Source organism: Drosophila tropicalis, unplaced genomic scaffold, assembly GCF_018151085.1.
Source record: "Drosophila tropicalis isolate 14030-0801.00 unplaced genomic scaffold, ASM1815108v1 contig_859, whole genome shotgun sequence".
In the NCBI taxonomy this organism is placed as follows: Eukaryota; Metazoa; Arthropoda; class Insecta; order Diptera; family Drosophilidae; genus Drosophila; species Drosophila tropicalis.
Window position 1 is genome coordinate 3457777 of NW_027173353.1, and position 19521 is coordinate 3477297.

Genomic DNA, 19521 nt, shown 5'->3' on the forward strand with positions numbered 1-19521 from the left:
ATGCCAAACAGGACTTGCCGTTGAAACAGAGTCTGCGACTGGCGTTGAGGACGGGGGTGTGGGGATGATGATGGTGATGGAGGTGATGCTGGAACGGATCTGAAGGTCGCTGAACGACCTTGCTTGCGGTCGACTTGCACCGTAAATGGGGGATATATGTTTGGCGTCTGCGTGTCGTCATTTGGTTTTTATTGCCCCGAAGAGGGAGTGATTGTAGAGTATCTTGAAAATTTCCACTGATTGCATGCGCCAGCAAAGCGTCGATTGCCTGAGCTATTTATAAATGTAAGACAATCGGGTGAGTGTACACAAGTTCAAGCTTTGGTATGTTGTCTTATCGTAAACCAGCAATCAGGCTCTGACACTGACTTTAGGCTGGAACCCAGCATCGTGGACGCGATCTGTGTGAAATACTATGCATGGTCATAAAAAAAAAGAGAATGTGATTGTGCTGGCGCAGATTTAAGGCGAAAAATATGCCACAGAATAACAACGGCAACTCTCTTGTTGGTTGCTGGTCGATGACGACGATGCCGACACCGATGCCGTGCCCTTTCTGCGGTCAGCTGCCCAGCTATTGATGGACAGATCCGATGTATGGAATCCAGGAAACTGGTTATACCGTTGCAGGCTCTCGAACTGAACTTAAGTGAGGCAATTATGGGATTTGTTCTGAAAAGAATTCCAAGTGAAAGAGCACACTGCGAGAGTGTCTGCAGAATGATGAACGTCAACTAAACACGTTCCCCAAAGGGCCTCAGCTCAGCCCCATCAGCTCCTCCCGAGTTGTGTTCCTTTTCTTTTCAAGTTCGGGGGCGTTGCATGTTGTGCGTGTTGGCAATAAATTTGAAAACTACACGATTGCCGCTGCCTGACAGGTTGAACGACGCAGGCTGAACGCCCTCACGTCCTGTTAGTTGCTTTTTAATATGGTGGGCGTGCCGGCTGGATTGCCATTCTGACAGCTTTGTAAAAGCCAGCTCTAGCAGCAGGTTGGCTTCATTAAATGGTTTCCAACTTCCTTTTACTTTTACATACATAGATACAAGGAATTGCCACAACAAGAACTGGAGAGAGAGAGAGTTAATTATTTCCCATATAAGGTCCATGGATGGCCAGTTTTATGACTCAAGTTGCAGTTGCGGTCGCTTAATGAAGTTGCCCCCAACTTTATGTAGTTTTCATAATTTATGATCACTTTTATTCAATATTCCAGTATTTTGCCATGATCGATCGTGCATTGGAAATTTATGACATGGCATTATAATTGACCGATTTGTCATTATAATTAGCATACCACAACAGCCTAAAGAGAAACTTCAATTTATGATCATGTGTATTATAACGCAGAGTATTTTTAGAAAGGACTCGCGGAAACAATGTTAAGCAAGGAAAATTCTATAATTAACTTTACGAGCCTTGAGATTTTATGGGATAAATATTCATAATATATTCTTTAACAAAGTTTTGCATTCCATTTTTCTGTTGTTTCTTTTGATTGCCGGCTTAAGAATCTGAAGATGCGGAAGTCTTAAAAGAAAGAATTTTAATTAAATGAAATTTTGCTTTTGCTTTTGCTTTGTCAGTCCTTTTTTTTGTCCTTTTTTTAACGTAATAGTATATAGAATTTAATTTCCAAGCTTAGTTCTCGTCTCATTTGTCCTACACTTTTTTATTTATATTAGTTTATTTTATATTTATTATTTACCAATTTTTTTTTTTAAAGTCAATTTTGTAATTCAATGTAATTTAAATTTGTCAGTTTATTTTAATAGTGCCTAAAAGTGTGCTATAAAAATATAATAATCATACTTTAGACCCATTTAATAAAAATAAAAATTATGTGCATACTTTTAGGCTTTCGGTTAGGTTGCAATCGAACCACAACGCATAGCACAAGTTTGAACATTCAACATTTTGAATCTAATTGGAATTTTTTTTTGAGGGGATTTTTCCTAAAAGGGTTATTTGTAAACAAATCCAACCGCAGTCATTTTGTATCCTTATGGAAAATCTTTGCGGTTGGTGAGCCCTTAAATATTTAATAGATTTATTGGCAAAATTTTTATACCTTAAAAAACGAAATATCGATTGTTTGACTAAGTTGGAATTCAAAAAGGATGTCGCAAGCAAAGGAGTGTCCTCCGAACTGACCAATATATATTGATATTGGCAAAATATTTATACAAAAAGAACAACTGTAACCGCAAAACTTTTCTTTGGGAAAATTTTAACTTGCTCCATGCATTATTTCGACTATAAAAGCATCCTGGAGCGATGGCTTGCAAATAGTTACCAGGAGACCAATAAATACTCGTAATGGCTTCGATTTTAAAGCACCTTAAGGATCGTTTCCTGCAGTCGAAATTGAATAAGTTGCATGTGGATTTCAATGACTTTATGTGGATGCCTTTATTCTTTTATCGCACTATTGGGATAAAACCGTTTCATTCGTCAACCTCTAATGAGAAGACCAGCATTTGGTTTACTCTATATTTTGTGCTACATTTCGTGAATCTCAATTTCGTACTTATTTGCGAGATAACGTTTGTCTGGTTGGCATTTCGTAATAGTGAGAATTTTCTGGATGCCTGTATGACAATGAGTTACATTGGTTTTGTGGTTGTGGCCGGTCTGAAAATTATTGCCGTCAGTGCACAGAAGAAAAAGCTACAGAATCTGGTACTACAAATTGAGGCCGCATTTCCACCATCGGACCAAGTGCATCAGGAGAAATACGACGTGGTCACCTATTTGCGTCAGTGTCGCTGGGTATCTCAAGGATTCGGGGGATTATATGTGCTCCTGATTGTTACCTACAATCTGTATGCCATTCTGCAGTATGTAGTTCCGCATTATGTGTTCCACTCGCCAGACGCCCAACAGATAATGCCCTATGTGCCAACAGCCCCCTGGAATTGGCATAATAACTGGAAATATTATATAACTTATGTTATGCAGGGAACTGCTGGTTATACGGCCACATGTGGACATATATCCGCCGATTTAATGATTTTTGCATTTGTCATTCAAGTGATTATGCATTTCAATTATTTGGCCAAGTGTCTTAAAGAAATTGAAATAAAAAATGGTTCAACTGTGGAAGGATCAGCTGGGGATATGCGCAAATTACAGCAATTGATCGCATATCACAATAATATACTAGGGTAAGTTGGAAGTCAAATTGATTTTGGAGTAGTTTGAGTGCATCAATAACCATTTCAGCCTTACTGATGTCATGAATGATGTATTCGGCGTTCCTTTGCTACTAAATTTCATGGCCTCTTCGATGGTTGTTTGCTTCGTTGGCTTTCAGATGACCGTAGGCTTAAGCCCGGAGCAAACTAGTAAACTTGCCCTACTCCTCATATCGGCCACCTCAGAAATTTATCTCATATGCTACTTTAGTCAAGCCTTAATTGATGCGGTATTTAGTTAACTTTTTCATATCACAATCATTTCTATATACACTAAACGTCCTTTGCAGAGCTTTAGCATTAGCTTTGCAGTCTACGATATGAATTGGACGCCAGCAGATGGTCGTTTTCGCAAGATGTTAGTTCTAGTGGCCATGAGAGCCCAGAAACCAGTTTGCCTTAGTGCCACCGTATTTTTAGATGTCTCAATGGAAACTATGAGTATGGTGAGTACGAAATCTAATTAAACTCCTCATCAATTTAATTTTGCCTCCAATTTTGTTGCAGTTCTTGAAGATGTCTTATCAATTCTTTTGCGTTATTCGAACAATGTATCAGTAAGACTTAAAATGGATACAAGCTTAAAGCTTACAATTAGTACTTGGCAAAAAGGATTAGTTTTCACGCTTAGACAGAATTTTTTAAATAAAATGAAATAAAATTCTTTAGAATGCTTTAAGACATGTTTAATAATATTTATTTAATTGATTGTCTTAGTAATTAATAATAAATAAGGCAAAGAAGGCAGCTCAATGCCCGGTGAGTTAAAATTTGGCAAAAGGACATCAAAGAATTCAGCATTCTGAAATGGCTGATTTCTATTTATTTTGCTACCAAGAAATCATAGACCGGAAAGGCAGATTTAAATTACCAAAAGTCATGAATCAACCTGAAAAGTTAATTCAGAAAAGAGAAGGAAAAAAAGGATGGATAAGAAATAAAGTACCTTGAAACACAGGACACATGTGCAAACAAACAAAAAAATAATGCAAATCATTGCACATTCATACAAACATATGAATATAGACTCAAGGATCAGTCAGTGAATGCAGTTTGCGCCCATCAATATGGAGCAAGACTAATTGTCTGAGCAGCAATTAGCAAGAAAAATACTCGATCAGACATATCAGAGAAAAAACTCAACACTTTTACTAATCTGCAAGTGTCAAGCGGTCGGACGATAGCTAGGGAGAGCACAACCTGGAACGGACAATGACAAAAGGAGTTGACAGGCAAGGGCACGGGCAGGGTTGAAGTGTGCGTTCCAAGTAAAAAAGGAAAAAACCAAAAGGGAGAAGGAGAAAAAACGAGGCACCGGCAGGATTCAAAATTCGCTTGAAGTAGCAGAGTAAACGGGACAAGGGGTTGCTTTCAACTGACTCAGACGGTGATGATGACGAGGACGAGGACGACGACGACGACAGGTCTGTGTCCTTTTTCGCATAATGAAATATAAGTACCACACGGTGCTTCTTTAACGTTTTGATATCAAAGGACATTCGATCAGGCGATGGGCATGCAACATGCGTTCATTGTCATTTTCTTAAACGTTCTTTCTTTCGCCTTTTTCCTTTTCGATGGGGATGGGCATGGGAATGGGGTTTCTTATTTATGCCAAAGATTACATGTTGATCTCGCATATCTTTCATCTTGACGTGAAATGTGAATTGGTTGGAATTGAGATCGGGATAGCAAAATCGGGTCCTGTGTGCGTGCTTCCCACGTCGTTGTCATTCGATATGAGCTGAAAATTCAAACTGAAAATCAAAATGCCGTCAGTCAGTTGGCTGCACAGACATGACGTTGCATTAATTAAGAGAGAATAATTACAACACAAATACTTGTAAATATGTACTGATAAATGAAAAATATTAATTCACTGAATGAAATATCATGAAACTTTCTATGGAAATCTTCAACGTTGACAGTTTGCCCGCTTCTTTGGTAGCCTTAACTAGAATTTCAGTTGGTTTGATGCAAAAATATTGATAAGCCACGCTCACAAATTTGCCCATTATCTTTGGTCTACCTATTGTTGATGAGGGTTTTTGTATATAGATCATTCCATAATTCAATTGATTGCCCACTTGCTTGATTGAAATCCTTTTCACATATTTTGCTACCCTTTTTTTTTACCCATTTCGTGGAAGTTAATTCATTACATTTTGCTATTTATTCAAACTCAAATTCTGTCTAGTTTCTCTATTATGCCATCATTTTTTGTTTTTTTTTTGTTCATTTTTTGTGTAGAAAAGAGTGAAAAATTCCCGCATGATTAAATTTTTATGCGCAATTCTTATTCTTCTTGGGAATCAATTGTACCATGAGAAGTTAGAGGAGCATCAGGTGCCGTCACATTATGATGGATAAATGTGCCTTCAATTGCTTTGAGGGGCATTGTTTTCTATGGATTCTCTATAATGTCTGTATTCAATTTCAATCAGCCATGTATCCTCGAGTGGAGCTTACATGGACCTTCCCACGGCAATGGCAAGAAGTGGCTATAGAATAAAGGTTAAGGTTAATGATCTCTCTTTTTAAGCCACAGTCAGAGAGCACTGAACTCAATCGAAAGGCAATTGAATTGATCATTAGACGAGATATGACTATAAGTACTAACAATATAAAAACTTTCTCCAGAGAGAGAGTTTTGCTTTAATAAAATTACATAAAACTAAGCAAAATATTTTGCTTTATGATGAAGATGTTGCTGATGTTGAAGATTTTTAGTACTACTATTACTTTACTCTAACCTTGTATACTTTTTGAAATGAAAGTTGATCGTTCTTTTTGCTTCCACTTTTCTTCCTTTTTAAAATTTAAACTAATCAAAGAAAGTTGCCGCTGCTGAGGCAGAGAGATATACTTATTTTGCGACACTTTTAGCCGGAAAGGTGACAATTGAGATGAGTATCACTGGCAGGAGAAGTGAAAATATAAACACATTTTACACAAGGATATTAGCAGGAAATGTGTAAAATTTCGTCTATCATGTCTTGAAATCGGAAACTTCTTTTTCATTTCAGGCGTGAAAAATGTAACGCCATGGATTCGCTTTTACTTACCTTATATCCATTTGCTCATATCGGCAATGGTAAATCAAATAATCTACTAGGCATGACATAATCTCAAGGCTTAAAATGCAAACGAGACACGCTTGGCACAAGTAGAAACAAAACAAAAGCGAAGACTCTCTCTCTCTCGAGAGAGAAAGAAAATGAAAAGGACATCCCAAAACAGGACATCCTACTTAATGCTGCAAGCGAAATATTCAATTCCACATAAAAGGCAAACAAAAAGTCCTTAAGTTATGTTGTGCGTCATTTTTTTTGTTTTCTTTCCTGATGAAGGGCAAAACAATGAGCTCGAAAACACACAAAAAGAACCTGGCACTTATGCAAGTTCTCTCCATCATTGGCAAAGGCAAGCAGAGCGAGGATCAGGCCCAGAGCCAGGATACAACAATCAACAATCAAATTTGAAATGAAAGCAGCGACTTCATCACTTGTTTCCTCTCGGGCTGTGGCTGTTGCTCCTCTCCTGTTGCATAAATTTGGTTTGGTCCTCGAAAGAGGAGACGCTGGACTCTTTTTGGGTATCAGGTTAACAGCAGGAGCACTACCACGATCTTGGAGGTGTGTCCCATTGTTCGAATCGGTTCAATTCGGTTGCCATTTCCGTGTGCAGCCACGAATATGAAACTTATCTTTGCACGTGCATGGCTGGGAACCAAACAGGGCCGAAAGAAACCGACAAAAGTTGCTCAACTTTATGCTGCTGTGTCTCCTACATTTACGCAATCTTCCAGCGACGACGACATTTGAGCACTTTAATTTGATGTTTTGAATTGTGTTCACATGATTTCTAAAGATCAGATTGCTTATCTTCTGCCTTAGGTACGGAGTTCGTCTCTGATTCAATTTGCCTTGCCGTGTAATTATGGCGCTTTTTCCATTGTCCTTTTTACGTTTATATATATTTTTTATACTTTTTTTCTGTATATATATATATTTTTTTTTTGTTGAGGGTTCTCTAATAGTTCATTTCCTGGACCTCATTTGCACTTCATTCTGACATGATTTCTGAGTCGCTTCCTGTTAATGTTGTCTTCCTTTCTTGACTGTTCTTCTCGTCTTTTTTCCCGCCGTAGTTGTTGTTGTCTGTTTGCACTTTTGGGTTGACATAGTCTTTTGCTTTTATGAACTTTGCTTTTGATTTCTTGTTCCAAACGGAAGTTGGCTGATAGAATGGGGAATTCTCATTTCCGCACAGCCGAAACTATTTGCATAAATTTATTTAAAGGGTTATTTTTGGCGCCAAAATTGAAACACAAGACGTTACTATTATTTCCACAGATTCAATTTCGTTGTCCCTGGGTTTAAGGTACCAATGAAAATGCGGGAAAACTTATATGATATATTGCAAATTTGAGTCTGATTGATCTTCTCTTGCCTCTTGCCTCTACGAATCTTTAAAGTTCAGTTCAAAATCGATTCAACAGAACTCAAAGAGTCTTTAAAAAGGACTAGACTCTTTGATTTTTTAAGTAAAAAACTAAAATAAATTGTATTATTCATAATTTGTGTCTTATTTAAGTCCTAGTTTTGGTGCAAAATGCTTGATTTTGAATAATATTCGAAGGTTTTAAAATTGGAAATATATGTGGCTTAATGGATGATAAATTTAAGGAGGTCATACAGGTTTTTGTCTGCAATGAGAACCTATCGTTTAATTTAAATTTAATATTAACTGAATATGTAATCTAGAGATGATTTTTGATTAGAAATTTATTAACCAGATGAAATATCTCTATATACGCTGGCATTATATGACATGTCGTAAACTCAAACCGAACAAAGAGACTCGCCTAATGACATTTCGGGGTTTTCCCACCAAAAGTCTGGCACAATTCATAATGATCACATGTAGAGCAGCCGTCAGGCCGGGCAGGTCAACAAAACAGATACTCAATGGACCGGCCAGGAGGAAAAGCGTAGGCACCTTTGGTGTCATAAAATTGAAATTATTACTTGTAGAAAACCTATGAAATTTTCCACTACTACTATACCATACAAATGAAGTGAATTTCCCAAATATTTAACCCTTTACTTTTATTTTGCTCTGCTGTTTCCATGAAGTGCCATTAGGCCTGTGGCGTCGTCGGCGGCGACGTCATTGTGTGTGAGTGTGAGTGTGTGTGCTTTTATGAGTCCTTTAACCCTTTACTCACTTGAGCCATGGCGATTCATAAAAATCTAGCGAAAGTGCCAAAAGAAGGGTCATAAAAATTGCTACCTGATTCTGCCATTCTTTGCATTCTTTGAAGACAAAAAGGTGCTAACTGCAGTTTTTCAACAACATCATTAAGTGGACGACCACGGCATCTAATTGTAAGACTGACTACCTGATTAAAATAATTCGCCTTTTTACAGGCAAAAAGATCTTTGCTAAAAAGTCAGATGCTTAATAGGTTTCGGGGAATTTTTTATTCAGTTTTTTGTATTGAGGCCTGACTAGGCATATGCAAATACAAGGTAGAAATATATACATATATTTTATGATCTACCCTTTACCTGAGGCCAGCCTCGTGACTGATGTTTCAATTCTTGTGGTGGATTTAGCGTTAATCCGCTGGGATTAGCAGCTTTCCGGCGTTACGATTTCATTAAGTAAGGGAGCTAGACTTAACTTGAATGAAAGTAAAGAATTTTCCCCGAAAAATATATGGAAATGCAAATATAAGAATCAGTGGGGCAGTCTATGACCAATTTTTGAAACTTTTACTAACTTATCTATTGAAGTTCATGGTCTTGTCAGTAGTTAGTTTGGACAGCTTCATCTGCATGAAATTGTTAGCCAGCTGCAGTTGAAATATTTACCCACAGACTCCCATAGAATGTTTTGCATATTCATGAGTTCCCACAATTAACTGATATGACCATTGACCAGGGTTCAGTCAGTTCATTCAACTGGTCAATGATAGAAAAAATTGATATGTCATCGTCATCTGGTTTACTAGAGCATCATCATCAACCATCACCAGCTAATGATCAGTCAAACATAGCATCACACGCAAACGAATTCCCATGCAGCACACCTGAGTTGAAGTCCCAAATGTCCATTCCACCCCCACACAGAACAAACAAAACAGCATCATGGAAAAGTTCTAATCGAGGGGTTGCTATTCCAATTAGACCCTTAACTTCCCTTCTCTTGCCTTGCCTTGTTGCTGGTAATATCATGTCAAGCATTTTATTGATCAAGTTACGCATCCGTAATATGAATCGAAATATAATTGCTCTTTTTAAGTGTCTATCATATATCACATGAATTGCATTTCCATTTTCATTTGCATTTCCAAATTGCTTCTCCCTGTAATGTTGCTATTCCCACGTAGTCAAATAATTTCAGTTTGCGGCTGAGGATGAGGATTGTCCTGTCTGACATACCCTTCGTTGAGGATCCGCATACATATGTGCCTTTTGTGCCTTAGGCGTTCGGTTTTTAATCGCACCAGACTTACGGGATCTTACTTAACATTTATTAAGTACTCGTGCAACATTTTTCGTTTGAATTTCTTGATCCTATTGTGCGCCTCTGCGAAAAGCTTGCTTTAAATTTATTTGCCTTTGGATGATCTTGGACAAAAGATCCTAGACAAGCTGCCGCTGCCCCTATCCTGCCTTTTCTTGCTCTTACGCTGCTTAATCTGCTTAAGCGTCTGGCGATTAGATTCTGGATCTGGGACTAAGGTGGACTAGTGACCGATTAAATGGCCAATAGCCACTTGAGTTTAATTTTAAGCAGAGATTTTCAGAAGGCTGACCCCATGTATAAGAAATTCAGTTGATTTAATTTAATTTCCATAAATTTATAACTCTCCCGCTATTTATTAAATTAATAAGCAATCAATAAAATGTCTTACAACCCCTCGTTTGATGGGAGTTTCATGTTATGGCTACAGGTACAGGGACACTTCACACAAATCACAAAGCGGCAATAATGGCCACGCCATAAAGGAACAACCATAGTTGTCGTCGTCGTCGTCTTCATTAACAACTGTCACATACCACAAAGAACCATAGAGAGCGCCTGTTCGAAAGAGAGAGAGAGCGAGTTGAGAGAGGACACAGGTAACAACATCAACGGAAAAAGGCCATAAAAACCCATATGAAGACAGAAATTGAGAATGAGCCATGAGCTGGTCCAGTCGAACTCAATGAATTTTCGCAATGGCAGCCGTTTGCCTGCCTGCCTGCCTGGGGATCAGAATCACAGAGAGCGAGAGCGAGAGCGAGTAGGCAGGAGCTTGCAACCCTCTCTAACGCAGTGGCACAATCGACCAATAAACGTAACGTGGCCATCTACCTAAGGGTGATCGACTGGTGCTGCTGTTCGATGAATGGCAAACGGCAGGATTTGTGTGCCGCAGGACTATTAAAACGGTAGCAGGGTGGTGAACAGACAACACAATCATTCCTGATCTCAGTGAGTTCACATCGCTCGATATACGTACAATTTTACATTTTTTCGTAACGGAAACGGATTCGGAGTGAAGACAACAAAAATATAAAACATTTTGTGAATAATCTAAGAGAATACTCAAATCTCAAGCATTAGAAAGCAATTACATAACGAAATTGCCAAGTGAAATATATTAATTTTTTAAACCACACCAGTGCCTAAAACAATCGTCAAAATTACGCCCCACATCGGTATGCAAATGTCGGAGGGTTCGCCAGATATGATGGATCAAAAATACAACAGCGTTCGGCTGTCTCCAGCAGCATCGAGTAAGTAGACCAGAAAAATGAAAAAGAAACCAAAAAAAAAATTGAGGAGAAATTATTATTTTACGTCCAAGACTAACCAAAATTTAAATTTTCTCTCTCTGTCATTATTAGGTCGCATATTGTATCATGTGCCCTGCAAAGTTTGCCGGGATCATAGTTCCGGTAAACATTATGGCATCTATGCCTGTGATGGTTGTGCTGGGTTCTTCAAGCGCAGCATACGCCGCTCCCGCCAATATGTCTGCAAATCTCAGAAGCAAGGACTCTGCGTGGTGGACAAAACCCATCGGAATCAATGCCGTGCCTGCCGTTTGCGCAAATGCTTTGACGTGGGCATGAACAAGGATGCAGTCCAGCATGAGCGTGGACCACGCAATTCAACATTGAGACGCCACATGGCCATGTATAAGGATGCCATGATGGGTGCCGGTGAAATGCCTCAGATTCCCACAGAGATTTTGATGAATACGGCTGCTTTGACTGGTTTTCCGGGTGTACCCATGCCCATACCGGGTGTACAGCGTCCTCATCCCACACATCCAGCCCTGAATGGTGGCTTTCAATCGCCTGCCGCCGCTGCTGCTGCTGCCGCTGCTGCTGTGTTGGATCTATCTGTGCCACGAGTGCCCCATCATCCAGTGCATCAGGGACATCATGGTTTCTTCTCTCCCACTGCTGCCTACATGAATGCTCTGGCCACAAGGGCTCTGCCTCCCACTCCGCCGCTAATGGCTGCCGAGCATATCAAGGAAACGGCCGCTGAGCATCTGTTCAAGAACGTTAACTGGATTAAGAGTGTGCGAGCCTTCACCGAATTGCCCATGCCCGATCAATTGATGCTGCTGGAGGAATCGTGGAAAGAGTTCTTCATCCTGGCCATGGCTCAATATCTTATGCCCATGAACTTTTCCCAGCTGCTGTTTGTCTACGAGTCGGAGAACTCGAACCGTGAGATTGTTAGCATTGTGGCCAGAGAAGTCCATGCCTTCCAGGATGTGCTCAATCAGTTGTGCCATTTCAATATCGATAGCACCGAATACGAATGTCTTCGGGCCATCTCTCTGTTCCGCAAATCGCCACCAGCTGCCAGCTCAACAGAAGATCTGGCCAATAGTTCCATTCTCACCGGCAGTGGCAGCCCCAATTCGTCGGCTTCGGCAGAATCCCGTGGTCTCCTGGAGTCCAGCAAAGTGGCCGCCATGCACAACGATGCTCGCAATGCCCTGCACAATTACATTTCGCGCACTCATCCCAATCAGCCGCTGCGCTTCCAGACGCTCCTTGGCGTCGTCTCGCAAATGCATAAGGTGTCCAGTTTCACCATCGAGGAGCTCTTCTTCCGCAAGACCATTGGTGACATAACCATTGTTCGTCTCATCTCCGACATGTACAGTCAGCGCAAGATCTAAAACAGGAAATGGAAAAGAAGGCGACAAATTTGCCGTCGGCCAAACAAATGTGTATATGAAAAATCCGCGCACTTGAAGTGCCTTTGTAGTGCTGGGAACTGTGATAAATCTTCACAGATATACGGATATATATCTTTATGTGGAGGAGCTGGAGGCAAGCACAGCTTTGGACAATATTCAACAGTGAAAGCTTACATAGATAATCTCAAGGAGTTCAGCCTTAAATATTAATTCCATTAAGTCTTAAAATCTAATAATAATATTAAGCCACGAGGTGATTCAAATTGCATTCGTCAAAGTTTCAACTTTGTTTTCGTTAAAACTTAGTCGCTTAGCTCATAATGTACAGTTAAAAACAAATTAATATTAAGTTCTTTATCCTTATCCATTATACAAAAAGATAAAAAAAACTAAAAGATATTAAAATATACCTTAAAAATTTATTATCAAATACAAAACAAAATATTCCAAATTCTCAATTTTTTCTTCAAGTTGATCATTCTACAAACAATTTGCTTCCTAAAAATTGGTTTCAAAAACAGTTTGAATACTTTTGGTATACAATTTGTGATTATTGCTTAGAGAGCTATATAATATTTTCTGGAGATCTGAGGAAAATTTTGATAAAAACTTGGGAAAAAGAACAACAAAAGTTATTTACCTAATGTTATGTCTTTGAACAATCGTTGAAGTTTCAATCTTTTGGTTGAGAGATTTCAAATTTCACTTCTTATCAAATAAATGTTATAGGGTTTATTTGGCATTGTTCAAACAATGTTAATTTATAGGCGAGAAAATCCTAATCCTGTTTTCCACATAAGTGAAAACGAATGAACTCCCCGTAAAAGTTCTTGTCTATAAAAAAAGCTGATTTGTTTCTTAAGAGAAGCTAGATATGAAAGTTTCAAAAGATCATAATGAGATTTTTATAGAAGCATACGTATGTATTTTATAATATTATTAAAGGTATATGAATAAAGTGGGAAAGAGTTTCTTGTGTTTACAAAGTTTTAAAGGAATATTTCACTCTTTAAAGTTAGATTTATTTATCAATCAAAAAAAACTTGAATCCTTAAATTCTTCATCCAAGTGCCAAGTGTCTTTAATTTGTATCATAAGATAATATTACGTGTTAATATCTTTTAAATCTTTTCGATCTACAAACATTTATTTGAAGGAACAACCGCATGGCCCCGCCCTGTTAATTGAAATTGAATTATGCAAATACTTGAACAAAAGAAAATGAAATACTTGGCCATTGAAAGAGGAAATCAAATAAATTAGCATAGTTTTTCCACATCAGTTAACCAAAGTCGGGATTAATTTTGGAACCTTGACGGATTGTGATGCTCGCCCCAGTTCTCTGACTCTCTCTCTCTTTTTCTCTCCCTCAACTGGGCACAGAACAGAATTCAAAAAGTTAAAAAGTAAAATAGAAATGGGAATTCACTTTAGTGACTTTGTCGAGCAGCATTGGATCGCCGCAGTTGCTGTTGTTGGATCGTTGTCATGTTCTCGTTTTTAACAATGAATCCTTTCAACACAAAGAGCGGGAAAGGAACCCAAAACTCACAGAGGACAACAGAGAACCCAGCTCGAGCGGCATAAAATGAATTTTTCGTTGCTAAAGGCTGAACAAACAAAATGCGAGGAAAACAGTTGCAAATTGTTGAAATTGCGTTGGCCAAGGTAAATACAATCAACAGAGAGAGAGAGAGAGAGAGCTGAGGCCATCTCTTTCTGTTGCACTACATACATATGTATATCTGAATAAGATGTACACCACTGACACACATCTATGAGGATGACTGGATAGCTTGACGGATGGGTGCAAAAACCTACCCTAACCTAACCTATGGACCCAATGCCCTGCGGGGATTTGGAATTAAATATGCTTCGTTGATGCTGCCATTTCGACTTTGGCAAGGTCCATGGTACTGCTTGGGATGCTGTTGAACCCGGGGTAACAAATTTGTTCTGTCTATTTCTGCTGCTGCTGCTGTTGTTGTTCGACTGTTGAGCCCTTTTAAGTCCTAATGGCCCTTTATTATCTGCCTTTAGACTTTTAATAGACTCAGAGACCAGGCTGCCTCAACAGACTGAGTGTGTGTGTGTGTGTGTGCGGTGTGTCTCTGTGTTGGTTTAATCCTCATCATTCTGTCATCAGTGACGTTTTTCTGCACATTGTTGGCTTTGGCCCATTGTTTAGGTCTTAATTTGTAGTTTTTCTTTATCGCTGAGTTTTCCAAGTGCAAAAACCTTCATGAAATTGATTTTAGAAGAGAAAAAAAAAACGGTAAAATAACGTCCAAGTGACATTGACCAAGTTAGGAATTTGTGACTCCCCTTGAACTGGTTTAAATCTGGGAGCTTGGTGCGGATCTTGCAAAGATTGAGTGGGTTGGGTGGTTCGAGTGGGTCGAGTGGGTGTGTGCCTACCTAAGCCAGGTCAAGCTAAGCTCTGCTCAGCTCAAGTGGACTTTCTACGAAAATGCATCCAAGGTACAACTGAGATAGGGAGAGAGAGGATAAGAGAGAGAACCTGGCGGATTTTCAGTAACACTTTTAATTCATAGATTTTCGTTGATTAAGTAATCCTTGGCCATGGCAAGCTCAATGAAGGCAATCCACACGACAAGGACAATCACGTCCGATTAACGCAATTTGCCTGTTTTATCCCAGACAGGTTCTTGGGACTTGGACTGGACTGGGCTGGGCAGGTGTCGCAAGCTTAACCCATACGTATGTACGTATGCGGTGATCATGATCCTTATCCTTGAGCAATTACCTAGCGTAACAAAAATATGAGTATGCAAATAGATTTTAATGGACAGGATTACCCTTTTGCTAAATGCCCAAATCCTGACCGGGCGGTCTCTCTACAACTACTAATATATGTACATACATACATATATGATATATACATACTTACTTGTGGTCCTACTGGCCACTGTCGCTGCCTTTGTTTTCAAAAATATAATGAAAATGTCTGTAAGCCAAAATATTATACATCCGTTTGATCCGTTTTGGTCAGTTTTGTTCACAAATCCGGCTTCCGATTGTCTCTGTTGTACCTGAAGTCATGACCAGGAATCTCATCTCCGTTTCTCTCCTCATCTCAGCTATCTTGGACTCGCTCTATCTCTCTCAGAGTCTTTCGTTTTCGCAAAAGTCAAAGCAGTAGCCATCCTAAGGCGGCGTTGTTTTTGTAAATTGAGTAGCTCGATTTATCGCTAGATCAATTTTCTATATCTGCCGCTAAGATAAGCGCGACAGGGCAAAAAAAAAAAAACATAAGGAAAGAGAGATATAGAGAGAGAGAGGGCAAGGAATTTGTCTTATAATTGTTTTTGTGGCTTATGCATGGTCAACCTAAGCCTAGTCCTGGTTCTGCTCCTGCTTCTGTTCCTGCTGCTGCTTCTCTTCCAGCTTAACTTACTTTAGTGGGCAAATGGCAGCATTTTCTTTGGAAATTTGCATACACAGCCATGTTGGCATTGTTTTCTAGCATTTAGCTAGATAATTTGTCATTTTGGCCATAAACAATAGACCAGAGGAGATCAGATGATAGGGCAAAAAGTAGAGAGTAGAGAGGAGCGCATGAAGAAGATGCCAAAGCGATTAGTATTTGAGGTGACAATAAGGAGCCAAGGACATAAAATCATTGAAGCGTTACTTAATTAAAGGTACATCCCTTCAATTTTTTATTCTACTTGATGCTTAAGTCTAAGACCCACTTCTACATTTTTGATTGTTACAATTTCCAAGCCAGGGACACAATAGACTCCAGACTGCGGATGAGTGGACCTCCTGGAGGTGAGAAAAATATTAAGGGCAAATCTGCTCTGATCCTTGAAAACTGAACTCAAGAGCAACTTGCGTTTAACCTCAAGAAAGTTGCAATTGCCCGCATCTTTTTTTTTTTTGGAGGATTACATTTGATGCCTTTTGTCTTGTCCGCAGTTCATTGGAAATTTCATTTTATATTGTATTTTAGGGAATCTATATATTGACAGGCCAACAAGTGTTATACGATCTGCGACATTCTTAAGTTTTTGTAATTTCAAAAATAAGAAATCCAAAGACCACCAAGTTTGTTAGCTTCTTGTGTGTTCTATAGGGGCTGCCAGAGTATGGGAAACTTTAATGCAATGCCCAGAGAGATTGAGAGAGAGAGAGAGTGGATTTGAGAGTTGAGAGGTTGAGTGGATAAGGTCGGAAGTGGTGGCTTGTCGGGAGGAAGGAAGCTGCATCTGCGCAGACTACATTAAGATGCCTCAAGGGCAGCTCAGTTCATGACATTGCGGCATAATTGAATTAGTTGCCTTCACATTTGATGTTTGGTTTTTGCTGCTATCTCTCTTCATTTTTTTTAGTTTAGCATAACAAAGACGCATGTTTAATTGTCCTGGGGGCCAGAGTTTCTCTACTCACCCGGAGTTTAAAAAAAAAAAAAAATGGCGTTTTCAAACTTGAACTCTATAATCAAGCATTTCATTTAATTAAGCTGTCACACGATATATCAGATGGTTTTGGTGTGGGTGTAAGTGCGGGGGGGCACCACAACTACCCAAAAGTTTGAAACTTTTCAACTTCCGGTCAAAAGGGCAGGTGGTTCCCATCATCAGGTGCATCCGTGGAATGAAGCCATTACTATTACATATACTAGCAAGTACATATGTTCATCACGCAATCGGTAAATATGCCTGGGAACTAAGTTAGTACTATTAAAAATGTATCTACAGAATTGACCCAAAACGGTGAAAAGTGAAAAAAGCAGTCGCGTCATCATAGGGCCGAAAGACTAGCTCATGTCCCATCAATCGAGGCCATATGTCAAAATAACAAGGCTCTGATCAACCCTAAATCTACAACAGTTGCAACCCCGCTGCATGTGGAAAGAAATTCCACAACATTTGACGACCGAGTGCAGAGCAAATATTGAAGGCGAGTGAGCGAGTGCAGCCACTTGAATGAAATGTAACAAATCGACTTTGACAAAGCTCAAAATCTCAACCTGGGAAATTCGTTCGTAAATCCACAAAGTTTGCCACTCCAATCATGCGCTTTTCAAGTACCCACTTAGCACTACGAAATACCGCACTACGCTCCCAGGATATGGGCTATGGGCAGCGCCTACTAAGAGAAACAAAAGGGGTAGTTACATACATATATTGGTATTGGTATACATATATTGGCAAACCAATTTTTCGAGAGCTTTTGTTTCGCTGAACGGAGCGAGTAAGCCACAAAGGATCAACAATGCTTGAAAATTATTTTCTAGTGCCTCTCGAGTTCTTGGGTCCTGGCTATTCAAAATTAATATTGCCCAGAAGCAACTTTGTTTCAACTGGCGACAACGATCTCAAATATTGGTCGATAATGAGACGAAACCTCAACAGAAAACTAAAAAAAAAAGGTTATTTAAAAGTAAAAAAAAAAAAAAAATAATGCCAGCTGTCATGAAGCCGCAAAAACAAAATCAACTTCAATTGCAGGATTCTATCGCAACTCTCTCTCTTTCCCTCACACACACACTTTTTATTGAAGCCATTTTGTCAAATAAAAGGGATTTAGGCAATAATCCCTAAATGGGACTGAAACAGGCGACAAAAGTGCCACGAGAAGTCTGTCCAACTAACGAGACAGCAGCAACCAATTGGTGACAATTCGATACGAAACAAAGATACAAGACAGTACGGTCAGAGGGTGGAGCGAGGCGCCTGATTTCTGACATCACAATTGACAACAAGCTAGAAACAACAGCTGCTTTTCCAAATAAAAAAAAAAAAAACCAAAACCCAAAATGGAAAAAAAAACGCTTTCAATTTGCTGTTAGAGATTAAAGCGCCGCATTGCACATCACAATTTAAGCGCTTACATGGGAACTAATTTCTGAAGTGCCCTCAAACACTTCATAATGTATGTATGTATGTATATAGCACTATATTTGCATCAGTTTGCGGCAAGCGGCATGCGGCATGCGACAACCCGCCGAGGGGATTAGCAGTTAAACAAACATGGCGGCAGTCAAACTCAAACCCGAAACGCAGATCTAACGGATCGCGTTAGGCCGCACTGACTCGACATGGCTTGTCAGCTTCATTGTGGGCTGGGCTAGATGCCCCTTTCCCAAGCACAGTGTCACCAAATCGTTGCTCTAGCTGTCTGGTTAAGGCTAACTGGAGTAATTTATAATAGATAGTTAATGTAAGTTGGATATTTTGGATGGAACATCGATCATGGATATCATAAATTGGATAGCTTAAGATACGAAAAGCCTCTTAATTTCGGATGTTAGTCGAAATTTCTTTCTGTACTGTAAGTTTATGTATCATTATAGTTAGTTTTCTTTAACCAATCTTAAACTTATTTCATTTAAGGTTATTTTTTTAAACATTAATCCATGATGTAAAAGATAAATCAACAATTAAACACTTAAACAATATTACTTTAGTACTTAATTACGTCTGACAATATTTAGATAGTAATTAACTATTCGTATTACTAGTATTACTATTCATGATACTTTGAAATCATGGAAACTGGCATAAACAGACCCTTTTATGTTCCAAAATACATTGAATATCTTAAAATTCTTTGGGTTGTTAAACTATTTCTATAGATAAAGTCCTTCTTCAAGATATCGCGATAGTCTTAGATAGTCTAACTGTTAGTTATAACTCTCTTTGGATATATTTTTTGGACACCTGGAACAAAGTTTTGAACACATTCCCCTTTTTTTCAACACAAAAAGTTAAAATATTGAATATTATTAGAATCGGATAACCAAAGGCTATATTAATATGGAAGACACAATAAGATTAAAGAGTATATTGTTTATAAGAGTGTAGAAGAGGCAATTCTACATATATAGCTCAAATCGGTTTAAATTCTAGACATTTATATAACAAATATGATTATTTTTTAGACCATAATTTGTATTGTTATTCGTATCATTTATCATTGGTGTTTAAGCGAGCTCTTGCCCACTGTGCTTGGGTTGACAACGCGTGTGAGCTGCTTTAAAAAAGGATGCCCCCGGTTCTGTTTACCATACGGATCACACTTGAGAGCCGGTGACAAAACGGTTAAGCCCACATAACGAAAGCGCCGGCCCAT

General features: G+C 39.0%; 2 protein-coding genes across 2 annotated transcripts; both read left to right on the forward strand.

The window, feature by feature from the left end:
- The first annotated feature begins 2319 nt into the window (after positions 1-2319).
- On the forward strand, positions 2320-3828 carry Or67a (Odorant receptor 67a). The gene is made up of 4 exons (XM_068296507.1): positions 2320-3167; positions 3226-3427; positions 3488-3643; positions 3705-3828. The coding sequence occupies exons 1-4, from the start codon at positions 2320-2322 to the stop codon at positions 3756-3758; spliced, it is 1260 nt and encodes a 419-aa protein (XP_068152608.1). The 3' UTR covers positions 3759-3828.
- Positions 3829-10914: 7086 nt separating this feature from the next.
- tll (nuclear receptor subfamily 2 group E member tailless) lies at positions 10915-12399 on the forward strand. The gene is made up of 2 exons (XM_068297484.1): positions 10915-10990; positions 11102-12399. The coding sequence occupies exons 1-2, from the start codon at positions 10915-10917 to the stop codon at positions 12397-12399; spliced, it is 1374 nt and encodes a 457-aa protein (XP_068153585.1).
- The last annotated feature ends 7122 nt before the right edge of the window (positions 12400-19521 follow it).